General features: G+C 31.1%; 1 protein-coding gene across 2 annotated transcripts; it reads left to right on the forward strand.

Moving 5' to 3' along the window:
• Positions 1-8,558: 8,558 nt before the first annotated feature.
• Positions 8,559-14,560, forward strand: LOC107613470 (cyclin-dependent kinase E-1). Of its 2 annotated transcripts, none has more exons than XM_016315475.3 (16): positions 8,559-8,946; positions 9,436-9,546; positions 9,882-9,985; positions 10,073-10,115; positions 10,239-10,337; positions 10,740-10,809; positions 11,243-11,337; positions 11,454-11,487; positions 11,586-11,670; positions 11,829-11,906; positions 12,034-12,081; positions 12,709-12,741; positions 12,974-13,082; positions 13,364-13,585; positions 13,693-13,756; positions 14,013-14,560. In XM_016315475.3, exons 1-15 carry the CDS (start codon positions 8,704-8,706, stop codon positions 13,753-13,755), a joined length of 1,437 nt encoding a protein of 478 aa, XP_016170961.1. In that variant the 5' UTR covers positions 8,559-8,703; the 3' UTR covers position 13,756; positions 14,013-14,560. The 2 variants fall into 2 exon arrangements, with proteins under 2 accessions (XP_016170961.1, XP_016170962.1); XM_016315476.3 differs by having other exon boundaries at positions 13,370-13,585.
• Positions 14,561-15,011: the final 451 nt, after the last annotated feature.

Here is a 15,011-nt window from a genome sequence, read left to right on the forward strand (position 1 = left end):
TAATTACATTTATGGTTTAGTAGACTTAGATTATATATATTTTTATTTTAAATTATTCTTTTTTTTACATTAAAAAACGTGTGTGGGTATATTAATAGAGTTCGTTTTCAATCATATCAAAATACCATCCTTCACGCCAAAAATAAATAAATAAAAAGAGTTGCTATCATCCTTGATATAATTAATAACACACCTTGAAATAGAAGAAATCGATTTAATTATTTTTTCTAGATTGATGATCCTTTTTGCTTTGCCAAAAACATTGATCATTTATTTGTTGATGGTGATATGTTTCGGATTCCAAAGACAAATAAGGTTGTCTTGTGATGCATAATAATGATTAAGGAAGGTTGCTACCAAAATTAGTTGGATTTTTATCCCTAATATTAAATAACCTTTTAGAGAAGGTAACTAGAATAACAATGTGAAATATTTGAGAAATATTGTATGTATATAGTATTTTTGTGTAAATTTTTATTTTTTTATTAAATTAGAAGTGATTAATAAAAAAAAATAAAAAAATAAAAAAATATTTTTATACTACAAAAATAATATATATATAAGATCATGTAATCATTTCTTATATCTTTGTCAATTGTCATAAAAGGTGATTGAAAATGAAATACACCTAAAATATGAAGTTATTATATGTCTCGTTCAATATAGTAGAAATGTTCAATGTCCACCATGCCTTATAGAAGAGGAAAGAAGAAAACCCTATTTGGAGTTTGGAATTGTAATGTTTTTTGGAGGGTAGTGATATAACTATGTGGGTGTATACTTTATAAGTTATAACCCTTATATGCATCAAATATGTTATTAAATTACAACAGAAATAGATGAAAGGAAAATAATAATAATTTATCCTAAAATAAAAATATAATAAAATATAATACATGTGTCATATTTCAATTTTAAATTATACAAGATAAATATCGTAGTAATAACTCTAAAGACAACATAAATATGTGAAACAAATAATAGTGCTTTTTCGTTTTACAATGTCTATTGTTTTTGAGAAACCTTTTATTCAATACATTTTTTCATTCTTATATTTTGATGTAAAATTTATTAAGTATTTTTATCATTGTCCTCAATTAATTTTTATTTTTTTAATAATTGTTTAAATTATAAAATGATAGATATTGTTAACTGCAAGGAGCTTTTTCTTTTTTCTTTTGGTTTCCAAGACATCACTAAACACTAATCTTTCTTTTTTTTTTTTTTTTAAATTTGGCTTTGTTGCCAACTTCTTCTTAGATATATAAAATGGGTTTTTTTCATGATTAAGATCCAACAACGATTGGGCTCACTATTCATATTTGTCACTCATACATAGGCCCAACAATAAAATGGTTCTGATGTAACTTTTTTTTTTCTTCTTCTTAGATTTGTCCTAATTAGAAGGCCTAATATATTGCTGGAATACGCCGAGAGAAAATATTAGACAACCCTAATGATACAAATAGTCTCGTAATTAAGGTAGTGTTTGGTGGAGAGATAGAGATGGAAATAATGAAACTGAGAGACAGAGATGAAAGGACTGAGATTGAAATAAATCTCAGTATTTTGTTTGATGCAAAATAGGAGACAGAAATTGAAACAATAATGAAATTCTAATTTAATTTGCACAAATAGTAAAATTGGAATTAATTAATTGAAATGAGGGTATTTTAGATATAAATGTTATTTAAGTTTCAGTTTTATCTCTAAAAATTTTAGTCCCCTGTGTTCACACTTTTTAGAAATTTTGGAGATAGAGACAGAAATTTTAGTATCAGTATCTGAACCAATAAACATGATATAATGGAATCTATGGGTGTGCATGGATCGGGTGAAACCGGGTTTGATGTGACCCAGACCCAACCCGAAATATATATCGGGCCTATTTATTAGACCCGAACCCGACCCTAGACCCGATGAAACCTATACACTTTCGGGCCACGATTATACCGGGTGAAAACTGAGCCGTTAACATTACATTACCTTGATACCTTCTTATAAGATAGCATGTGAAAATATCCAAATTTCCAAGACTCCAACCATTATTTGACATGGTAAAATTCACTTAGAAAAAATATAACAAGAACCAACTCTTCTCTAAAATTAAAGCATAACCATAATCAATACTAATATTGTCTAATAACTCCAAATATTTAAATCAATACAAATAACACAATATTATGCATTAGTCTAAAATCTTATGCATTTTAAACATAAAACATTAACTTATAGTCTTATAATAACTAATAACACAAAATATTAAGGTTTACAATACTTAAATTTCACATAAAAATAGTCATCATCCATCACTAATAACACAAAATATTAATTGTGTATGATGACCGGGCCACCAGACTGACTTCGGGTGGTCCGAGCCATGGTCCAGACCCAACCCGAAATAATGACCGAGTCTATTTTTGAGACCCTTATCCGGCCCTAAACCCAGTAAAATCACACCAAAATAGCCCCTAAAATATTTGGGACCGAGTCGAATTTTCGGGACGACGGACTGGGCCATGGACACCCTTAATGGAATCAATAATGAACAAGTGTCTTAAATAAATTTAACAATATAATTGTCACTATTTTTCTTGTGAGTATACTTAAACCAAGAAAAAGCTGAAAATAGGATTATTTTTTGGTTTATAGCTTTTTTTTTTTACAAAATTCAAAAAATAAAAAACAGAAAATAGTAAAAAAAAAAAAATGCAAACTAACCGCAATTTAAAATTAACTGAATAATTAATTTAAAAAGAGATGGAATATCCCTATCCTTAATTCTCTTACTTCCAACTTTGAGCATTTAGATCCATTGTTCCACATCGGAGATTAAGGTCACCTCAGCCATCTTCTTCATCACCAAATCAGCCTTACCTCGAACTCTCGCTGATCCCCTCACAGAAAGATCCGCCACAGCCATGGCGAATTCCGGCAACAACATAACCTCGCTCACAAATCCTTCGCAATCGTCATCCAAGAGCCGAAGCAGAATATCAACCGCACCCTCTTTACTCAACATACTCCTTCCTTTCAAAACAAACAACATATCACTCACAATCTCCTTACTTTTCTTCAAACCATTCAACCCTTCCTCGAACCTCGCAAGAAGACCAAGAATCACAAGAGAAGTGGAAGCTAAGTCTTCGTCACTGGTTTCTTTCACAACACCAAGAAGCGCGGGAACTGCACCAGATCTAACCGCTACGGTGCAGTTTCCGTGGAACTGAACAAGCTCCGCTAACGAACTCAACAGGTGGTGGTGAAAATCACGTGGAGAGTCTTTAATGGCTTTCACCAGCAACTGAACCGTTCCGGCGACTCCGAACTTGGCCTTGTTCTTGTCATGCATGGCCAAGCTACATATCAAACTCGAGGCGAGTTTACATGAATCAGGAGGAGAAGATGATGATGACGACGTGATACGTGAGTTAAGATGATGAATTGTTTGCATGTCTGCGAGGGAGGGTTTGAGATTAGGGTTAAGAGAAAGGTTGAAGAGGGTTAACAAAGAGAGGGTTTGGATTATGGGAGAGGGAGAGTTTGTGAGTGTGGCTAGGGTTGTGATTGCACCATCAATTTGAGCTAGGAAGTTTCTATTTTTGGGATTTACTTTGGTGATGGAAGCTAGGGTTTGAAGAGCCTTTTCTTGAGCTTCAATGGAGTTTGATTGAGCTTCGGAGATACATTCAATGATAGTGTCATAAACTTGGGATGATGAAGATGATGTTACTGACATTTTTTTTTCTCTTCAAGGATTTTGATCTAAGCTAAGATGTGTTTGTGAGTTTCAATTGTGTTAGTGTTTTGAACTATTTAATTAGAAACGAAATAGTGCTTAGAAGAAAAAAAATAGGTTCTAATTTTATAATTCGAACGTATATAAATTTTTGATTAATTAAAAATATAAAAATAATATTTATTTTTTAAAATATGAGATATTTAAAGTTGAAGATTTATTTATCTTCAACTATGAAGCATGGACACTTCGCTAAATTGTTGTGTTTGCATGACACATTTTGAACACGACATTCATTGACATTCGTCCGACACACGTGTCTATTGTGTCTTAATAAAAAATAAAAATTTTTGGCTGGACACACTTGGACACACATAATTACCATTACATGTCAGCATGTTCTGCCTTATTTTTAACATATATTATTGAAATAAATTTAGAAATAATATATATTATTATTTATTAAAATAAAAAATATTTTAAATATTTTATAAAATTAAAATAAAATATTAAAAATAATTAAAAAATTAATTTATACATGACTATTTTTTTAAAAAATACTTCAAATTTTATATACATGTGTCCTTGTATCTTATAATAATTTAAAATTTATGTGTTGACATGTTCTGCGTCGTGTCGTCCATGCATAGATCTTTGAAATAAAAGATCAAAAAATTTATTTATTTTTTTTCAAATTAATATTATTGTATAATAGTCCCAATTATATAAATCAACAATTAGGCATAGTGTATTAGGGTGCAAATAAATACAAAAAGATCGGATACAAATGCTGATAGTTTCAAAGTTTTCATTAACATAGGAAAATGCTCCATTTTGAACTCAAGTGCCATGGCAAATATGAAAATCAAATGAACTAAGCATACTATTATTATATGTTAGAAAATATTATATATTTATTCTATTGATGTCTTCCTTGTAAGCAAGGATGTATAGACAAAAATCCTTTAATTATTAAAAGCATGAGCAGTGTTTTGTATATTTCTATTTTTTTTTATTATAAGAGTGTTATATGCATTAATGTTTTTTATAAGAGTAGTTTGTCCTGGTAGGTAGGGTGAATACTAAGAAATGGCTGAGTCGGTTCGAGATTATTAGCAAGGATGATACGAGTTGTGTTTTATGCATCAAGGATGTTGAGCAGGTCCATCACTTATTTTTTGGTTGTGAATTTGTTTGGCAGGTGTGGAGTACATGGGTATCTGTCTTTGGCCAGCTCTAGTCTTTTTCGAGGTTGATGAAGGATCATTTCCTAAGTTAAACAGAGGAGTCGCGTAGAAAAGAAGTTCGAAAGCAGCATTTGAAGTGTTTCTGTGCGATTATTTGGCACATTTGGATGGAGATGAATATGAGAATATTTCAGAATCAAACAAAAAGCGTAGAAGATATTATCCACATGACTATGCTCAGCTGCAACGAGTGGAGAGGTGCCCATTCCTAATATTGTTGATGGCTATGCTGGAAATGACATGCGAATCTCCTTTCTTTTGGTTGTTGATACTTTTTGGAGTTGCTTTTCTGTTTATATTGTTTGAGGCTGAATGCTCTACCTAGTAGTATGTTGAGCTCTTTAGTTTTCAAAAAAAAAAAATTATTGAATTAAAATTTAATTTCGATTTCTATATATTCACAACCTTCTCATAGACAAGCATGCTCAAGACTAGTCACTTAATTAAACCAACTTAAACATATAATTTATTCCACAAGTATTATATAATTGAGATAAAGACGATATAGCTCCTCCATAAAATTTCCAATTATATATATATATATATATATATATACTCATTTCTCTTATTGAATGTATTAGCATAGTGCTAAGTTACTGTACTTGCAGGCTCCAAAGTCATGTTTTGAATCACTCATATATTTTCAATGTTTTGGACGGAGTTTGGCTTAGATTTTATTTTTGGGCCAAAATATTATCCACCTTTGTATTTTTCTTCCGTGCGATATCTTAATTCGATAATTTAAAAATTAATTTGTCATAAATTTAAATTTTAATTAAAAATTTATTATTAATTAGTTATTATATACACAAAATAAAATTTAAATATTTAATATTTATTTAAATAAATTAATAAATTAATTACCAAACAAATTTAAATTGATTTATATAACTTTGTTTTTAATAATTTTTTTTGTTACTTCTACTTTTTACTTTTTGTTCTCTTCTTAATTTTTGTACCTATTAATAAACTATTAATATTGGCACACTCATTTGCTCTATAAGAGCCCTTATTATAACTCCACCAATAATAATTCCTCCATATAGCGTTGCCAACTTGCCATAACCCATAAGGATAGAAGATTAATTTTAGTTTGTTGAGATTTTAATACATTTATCTGTTTAAGGGTAAGAGATTTAGTAATTTATTGGCTAATAATAAATTTTTAAAAACAATTCAATTATACATTTAAGTATTTTTGACAATTAAATTTAATTAAGTTGGCTCAAATTAAAAAAAAAAAATTACTTTCATTTCAATAATGTAATTTCTTCATCTTCGTCTTCTCCTTTTATTTTTCCATTTTTTCCTTCTCCTCCTCTTTTTCCTCCTTCGTCTTCTCCTTTTATTTCTCCGTTTCTTCCTCCTCCTCCTCTTTCTCCTCCTCCTCCTTTCAAATTTGCATACATAAGTTCTTCTTTTTCTTCTTGAATTGAATTTGAATTTATATAAATGACAATGTTCAATTCATTTAGTATTATACAATAGTTTTGCTTTGATAATATTTTCGGTTTATTCTAGACGCAGATATTTCTGAATTCGAATTTATATAATGGACAAATGTTCGGTTCATTTGGTATTATACAATGATTTCGCTTTGATAATATTTTCGGTTTATTCTAGACGCAGGTGTTTCTGAATTCAAATTTATATAATGGAAAAATGTTGGGTTCATTTGGTCTTATACAATGGTTTTGCTTTAATAATATTTTTCGATTCATTTGTAGTCCAGGTATGTTGTCGATGAATAATTTATCCTAATGGTTGGAATGACTTTCAAGACAAATGAAATGAAATCTAATACAATTAAATAAAGTGATAATAAATAATGTCATTCCTTTTTACTAAAAAAAGACTCAATCATTAACAAAAACGTATCTCATTTCTGGATCAAAATGAATCTTAATTAAACTAAGAAATAAACCGAAATTACTTAAAGAATAAAAAAAATTGGTCAATACTTATCAACAGTATCAAGTGAACCTCAATTAACACACAAATAAACCAAAATAAATTAAGAAATAAACCAAAATTGTTTAATAATGTCAGTAGAAAAATAAACTAAGAAATGAACCGAAATTATTAATAAAGAAGAAGAAGAATAATCTGCATGTGCGAATTTGAAAGAAAAAGACAGAAGAGAAAAAGAAAAAGAAAAGAAAAAAAATCTGCCTGCGCGAATTTAAAAGAAAAAGAAGAAAGAGAAAGAGGAAAAGAAAAAAAAAAACAAAAAAAAAGAAGAAAGAGGAAAAGAAAACAAAAAAGAAAAAGAAGAAGAAAAAAATATAATTTAAAAAATTATTATAATAATTTAATTAAATTTAATTAATTATTTTATTTAAATATAAAATATTAATTTTATTATTTTAAAAAATTCTAATTCATAACGAATTAGGGCCTGTTTGGAAACTCTACAAGTAACTTTTTTTAACTTTTGACTTATGAAAAGTAGTAGTATTAATGTCGGGTGTAATTTTCAAAACCAAATTGCAACTTTCTAAGAAGCTATTTTGGAGCTTATAGAGAAGTTTAAAAAAATGACTTCTCTCATAATACTTCTACTTTTCATTACATTTCTTTAAAATAAGCACTTTTAGAGTTAAAAATCCAAACATAAAATAACTTATTTATAAGTTACTTTTAACAGAGTCATTTATTGTTTAAGTTATTTTATCAAAAGGAGCTTAATTAAGTTAGTTATCCAAACTGGCCTTAGTCTTCAACGAATTATAAGTGAAGATTTTGTGATTTAGCTGAACTCTAATTAAGTTCAACGTGGTGTTATTGTATTTCTTTTTGAAAAGAGAATTTCAACCCCTCGTACTTTCATCCATTTAATTAGTGTGGTTCTTAGATTATATATATAATTTGGTTTGTAACCCTAAAAACAATCCTATTTCTAAGTTTATTTCACACAATAATAATTGTTTATTCATCCCGTAAAATCTCATTTTTCAGTTAAAAATATTTCAAGAATGACTACATAAACATTTGAAAAATGTTCCACCGTTTTATGCATCCATGCATTTCAACTAGGGATAGGAACGTGTGGATATGAGTGAATTGACAAAATGTGTATATATGTATATTAAAAGGTTATGTTAGATGTATATTAAAATTAGCTACTAAAATCAATTATTAGTATAAAATATATGTTAAAATATAAATACACATTAAAAATAAATTAAACTATATATATATTTATACATAAATATATTAGTGGTTGATTTTAGTAGTTAATTTTAATGTACAAATAACATTTTCCTATATTAAATGACAAAATGTGTATATGTTTGATCAAAACTCTTAATTTATAATTTTACATTTTTTTATTTTTTATATATAACAATAATTACTGTAATTATATATTATATTTATTAATAAAATATTATTTTAAGCTTTAACATTTAAATTAAATTTTAATTTTATTTTTAATATTTAAAATATTTTATTTTTATTTCAAACGTTTTATTTTAATTTTTTTATTAAAATTAAAATTTTAGTCCTATTTGTATGTGTGTGTGAAAATGATTATTTTTATTATTATTATTATTATTGAATTAATAATGAAGGTCTAAGGAGAAGTTCGACAGAAAGCAGAAGCATGAGAATTGAGAAACGCAACATCCAAACACGGCCTTAAGCTGCTGCTTTCTGGCTCCCTTGTCCGAGCAAGCGACCGAGCACGTAGAGAGAGATCGGGGTGGAAACGCAGCCATGGGAGACGGAGGTTCCGGCAACCGCGGCGGCAACAGCAACAACAGCGGCGGCGGAAGCAACAAGCCGGAGTGGCTCCAGCAATACGATCTCATAGGGAAGATCGGAGAAGGCACGTACGGACTCGTGTTCTTGGCGCGCATAAAGTCCCAAACCAATCGCGGCAAATCCATTGCCATCAAGAAATTCAAGCAGTCCAAAGATGGCGACGGTGTTTCTCCCACCGCTATTCGCGAAATCATGGTACTCATTTTTCCCTCTCTTCTCTCCTTTTAATTTTTATCTTTGTTTCCAGCTGTAGAAGTTGAAATTCAAGTAGCTGAAAACTATTGTTCTTTTTTCTTTGAAATTTCGAATTTTTTGATGATGAATTGACGGTAATGGGGATGGTGATTAAGGTAATGCAGTTGTTAGAACGTGGAAATTGAATTGTTCACTCTATTTTCAAAGTCTTCAATACATTTTCTGCTTTGTTTCTAGCTAAAGGAAGTTGTGAAATTTTGAACCTCAAGTAGCTGAAATTGTTGAGTTTGGTTTTTCTTTTAGTTTCGAATTTTATTTTATTTTTATATTTCAGTTTCTTGATGACGTTGGATTGTTGGTGAAGTTAAATAGGTAATGCAGTTGTTGGGATGTGGAAATTGAATTGTATCTGTGTGTAGTTGTAATTTTTGGATCCCATGGGGTGCTTTGGGTTGATTTTTAGCAGCTTCAACTTGTTGATTGGTGCAGCTGCTGAGGGAGATAACCCACGAGAATGTTGTGAAGCTTGTAAATGTACACATCAATCACGCGGACATGTCTCTGTATCTTGCTTTTGATTACGCCGAGCACGACCTCTATGTGAGTTTTATTCTAGAACATGCCCTTGTGGTGCTTACTTGAGTTGAAATAGTCATTTTCAGATGTAAACTATTGATGTTTTCTCCATGAAAAAGTGTGTAGTTTATATTCACGCTCGGTGAAATAAGCTTTTGCTATTGTAGATTCATTGTGTGATATGTGTTATACACATATTTTAGGCCTTTTCACTGAATTTCACTCTGTTGAGAAAAAAAAAAAGGAGGTTTTGTTTTGGCAAAATCTTGTTAATTTTGTATGGGAAGAAACGTGTACATGTATCAAGGAATTGATTGTTCTAGTTAGCTGAGTGTAAAAATTGCAATCTTGAATGGCAGGAAATAATTAGACATCATAGGGACAAAGTCAACCATTCCATTAATCAGTACACTGTTAAATCATTACTCTGGCAGTTGCTCAATGGACTAAACTATCTGCACAGGTGAGTATCTTTTTGTAAATTTGACGAGGGCTCCTTTTCTTTCCTTCTTTATATGTTGACCTATTATATTATATATATCTCTTGCAGTAATTGGATAATACATCGAGATTTAAAGCCCTCAAATATACTGGTATGACTTGCCTACCTTATCATTGTATATCATTTTGGCTCCTTTGTGCAGACATTTGGGTTCAAATTTACTTTGTCAACCTTTGATTAGTAAACTAGTGTCTTTTATGAACTTTTCATAAAGGTTATGGGTGAAGGGGAGGAGCATGGAGTTGTTAAAATTGCTGACTTTGGACTTGCAAGGATATATCAATCCCCTTTGAAGCCATTATCTGAAAATGGGGTACGACCACCCTTTTCCTTCTCATGCACTTGTATTCTTCTATCTATTGTCTGTGCATTCGAGAAATTTCTGCGTATTCTTCACGTACTTATGGCTTTCTTAGGATTGAAGTAGCCAAAATATTGGCAATCATATAATATAGACAGAAGTACTATGTTAAAGGCTTGTGTTATTTCAGTCACAGCATTCTTCTTTAAGCTGAATGATGGTATTGTAAATGATTTTCAGATTCACTTCTTGAACTGTCTACCTTTCCCCACATGCATTGGGTTCCAATTCCTGAATTGGCCTTTTTATTCTTTAACCATCTGTTAACTGTGAACGTGTACCTCATGTTTAGCTCTCTATACATTTGATTGATTAGATTCTTGATATCTGAAATTATGAAACATTACCACACAGGTTGTTGTAACCATTTGGTACCGTGCTCCTGAGTTGCTTCTTGGAGCAAAACATTATACTAGTGCTGTTGGTATCCTTTTATTTTACTTCTTTTTTATGCATAAGTTAATCATGTGTATGTATATGTTTCTATATTCTGTGCTTTTGTAATATTTTATATTCAAGTGACTGTACATTTGTCCTCATGTATCTATTACTGACTTCAGGCTTATACTTTCTTTACAGCTTAATTCTTATGGTATTTCTCATTAATATTAATTTTGTTACATTCTTGGTACTTTTTGCTATCCCTATTTTGACTTGAGGTTGTTGCTTGAATAAGTATTGGTTTTTATTGAATCTTAGTTGTTAAAGTATGGGTCTAGGGTCTACAAGAATGGTTGACATGTCATAAATAAGTTATTTGAAAATTTTCCATCTGGAATGCTGTGGAATATACATAATCCAAGGATATGCTTATGTTCCAAAATTGGTCTAGTCATTGTTCCTTAATGGACATTTAGATATGTGGGCTGTGGGATGCATTTTTGCTGAGTTGTTGACCTTGAAGCCACTATTTCAAGGTGTAGAAGTCAAAGCTACCCCAAATCCCTTTCAGGTACTAAATGCTGAGCCTATGACTTACAGCTGTGTCAACGAAGTAGTTTCTATATTAGTATTGCCTTGTATTTTCAGATTATAAGTAATCCTTATTGGCTTATTCCACTTGTGCAGCTCGATCAACTTGACAAGATATTCAAGGTTTTAGGTAATTTAACTGCTTACATTTTTCTTAATCTCTACTGGGGGATGTTCTTTCTCTTAAATATTCCAGACCTACATCAGTCGACATTGTTACTGTGCCAGGCCATCCCACATTAGAAAAGTGGCCTTCCTTAGCAAATCTCCCCCATTGGCAACAAGATGTTCAACATATACAAGGGCATAAATAGTAAGAACATTATTTAGTGAGTTTATGCAAATATGTGCAGAATAGACCCATAGTGTACAAGTACTTTGTTGTTGTGTCTGTTCTTTGTATGCTCTTACTTGAAAACTAATAATTTGTCTCATGAAATTAATGGATTTGTTCTTCATTTTTGCTCACAGTGATAACAACAGTCTCTATAATGTTGTTCACCTATCTCCAAAAAGTCCTGCATTTGACCTTTTGTCAAAGATGCTTGAGTGAGTTTTCCTTTAAAGCTTTTAAGAAATTTTTTACTATGCCTACACTAATATATTCTGAACTTATTTTTCCTTATTTTTCCTCTGCTCTTGCTTAACAATAATATGCTTGTGTTTTTATGTACAGATATGATCCTCGAAAGCGTATTACAGCAGCACAAGCTTTGGAACATGAGTAAGACTTCTTTTATTCTTGCACAAATTCTACATACCTTACAAGATTTAACGTTCTGTTGGTCATTGGTGGTTGTTCTGTAGAAATTCCTTACAACATTCCACATTCTTTTATAGTTTCCTGCATCTTTTTCCCCTCATGCTTTGACCTACTTATGCAGCTATGCAAGTATAATTAAATGATGTAGTTGCCATATTCTTCTTGAAATCAATAGATTTTTATTAGAACTTGTAATAATGATTGAAGATGAGCAAGTAGATTGTCGTAGTCATCCACAAAACTAGTCCAGAAGCTTCCCCTAAACTAATATAGTGCTGGAGTTTGATATTGATACAAATTTTCTATATCAATTTGTGACTCCAATGGGGGTAGAGAAAAAATAATATACTAGTTGCTTTGTTGCGTTTGATGCAAATGTTGTTTATTTATATTAGGGAACATTGCATTGCTACTTTGGTGGAAATAAACCTTGTTATAAGTCACTGTTCAATTGGTTTTGATATTTTGCAAGATTACATGCATGATTTGTTCTCCATGTCCACAATATTGATCATATAGTTAGTTGTTACTTGTTTCTTTTCTCGCTCATAAATTATCTTTTGAGCATCCTTACCCTTTGTTTGCCAGGTATTTCAAAATTGAACCACAGCCTGGGCGGAAGTAAGGCTTTTTTCCTCATTCCTTCCTCTTTTGATATTCTAGTTTGGTCTTTTCCCTTTGTTTTCATTGGATAAAACCTTCTACTTCTGTTGGTTACTTTTACATTACTTATTTTGGTAGATATTTAAACAAACAAATGTTCACCTAGTCTTTCTCATGCTCTTTTTTTTTTGGAGTAAAGTATTCCATCAATGTATGTTTTAATTAACTAACCATCTTTGTGTATGTTCAGTGCCCTTGTACCCTGCCAACCGGGAGAGACATTTGTGAATTATCCCACTCGTCCAGTGGACACAACAACCGATTTTGAAGGGACAACCAATATGCAACCTCCACAGCCGGTATGCTTTGATATTTGGGAATTCTGTTGAAAGTATAATATTCTAAACCAAAATTGTGCAAGCAGAATTTGTTGGTGACCCATCTTGATCTTGTAAAGTCCTGTTATGATTCAAAATTTTCAATAAGTAGGGAATATTCATTAAAATGCGTCCTTGCCAAATATTAAGTTGTCAACTTTGTTCTTGATAAGTGTAATCAATGATTTTGTATTATATATTCACTCATGTATAGGTAATCTTAACTCCATGATTTTGAATGTGATGTGTGTACTTCTTATTAGAGTCAGGTTACATCGGGAGCTGCAGTTTCTGGCAGTATGCCTGGTGGTCATGTGTCAAATAGATCTGTTCCTCGACCAATGAATGTTGTTGGGATGCAAAGAATGCCTCATCAGGCAATGCAAGCTTATAATCTTACATCTCAGGCAGGGATGGGTGGTGGAATGAACCCTGGTGGCATGCCGATGCAACGAGGTGTACCACAGCCGCATCAGCAACAGCAGGTTACATGTTTATTGGAATCTCTCTCTCTATCCTGTGGTTTTTTTTGGGGGGGATGTTGGGTAGATATGATACTCTGATTATGATACTCTGATTTCTGTGTGAGCAGTTGAGGAGAAGAGACCAAATGGGGATGCCAGGATACCCTCAACAAAAGTCAAGACGTATATAAGGTAAATGCTTTCAACGGAAGTGGTGTCTATCAAAGAGACAACGTTGGCATATCGTAAAACCGGGCGAATTCTTTGATGTGGGCAATCGGGGGATCAAATTAAACATCCATTCTTATTCTTTTGTTATGGTATTAAAATTCTTGTAATGTTTGAGACACCGTAAAATCGAGCCAATTCTTAATCGCCTTTTTACCTTCCTTTTCTGTAACATGCCTAACATCAAATTGTGATTCCACTCGCTATGGTTTCCTTACAGCATCCTTGGACCTGTTGGCATAGCCAAGAAGACTCCTATATTCGCAATAAGCCGATCTCCTGCTTCTTGTGGTTAGCCTGTGCTGGTAGAGATCAAGTGAAATAGATTCAGAGGGTTGTCAATACCAGAGGAACTTCAAACTTGAGCTCAATCAGGACAATTTATGAACCCAAACTTCAGATGATTTGCTTTCATGCTTGTGGAAGTTTGCTGCAACAGCGAGCACAAGAATCTGGATGCTAGAACACTAAATCATTCTGTTGGAGCCCCTGCGAGGGAAATAAAAAAGGGAAATGATTTATCAAGGAGGCACATGTATGTTACACGTATAAGTTGTATATGTAGAATTTTTTTGCATTTACGAGCTTTTAGGCAAGATCAAAGTTAGACTTATAAGGTTTCCACCAACTGACCAACCTTATATTTTGTATCCATGCTGTATAATGTGGATGTAGTAGTGTAGATTATTGCATCAATTGAAAATACTACTGTTTTTTTTTTTTGTTCAATATTTTAAACTTATGAATTTGTTGTTTTTATTTAAGAAATCATCTTTCGTTCTAAAAACGCAAGTTGACTTTGGGCGACTCATGTGGGCACTCCATTTTACGGGTTTTTTTTTTTTTCATAAATTCATAATACTTATTTTATATTCTATAATGTATTTTATACTTTTATATGAACGATTGATTTGGTAGCTGAATTTTTATGTTTTATATATATGTAATTTTACATATGTACATACCAAATTTCCTAAAACAGAATAATTATATGGACCATAAATTTATTTATGAAATATGTTATGTATAATTATATAAATAATTATTATACGTTGAAAATCTACCTTCAATCATTAATTAATGAAAAGATAAATTTGGAAATAAATCAATTTTACTAATATTTTTGAAGAAATTTCCATAAAGTTTTTTTAATCAACAATCTCCGTGCATATCTAGTAATTAAATCAAGGATATTTTTTATTTTTATTAAGTACTCATT

The sequence above is a fragment of the Arachis ipaensis genome, chromosome B7 (assembly GCF_059453495.1).
Source record: "Arachis ipaensis isolate K30076 ecotype BB chromosome B7, ASM5945349v1, whole genome shotgun sequence".
Lineage (NCBI taxonomy): Eukaryota > Viridiplantae > Streptophyta > Magnoliopsida > Fabales > Fabaceae > Arachis > Arachis ipaensis.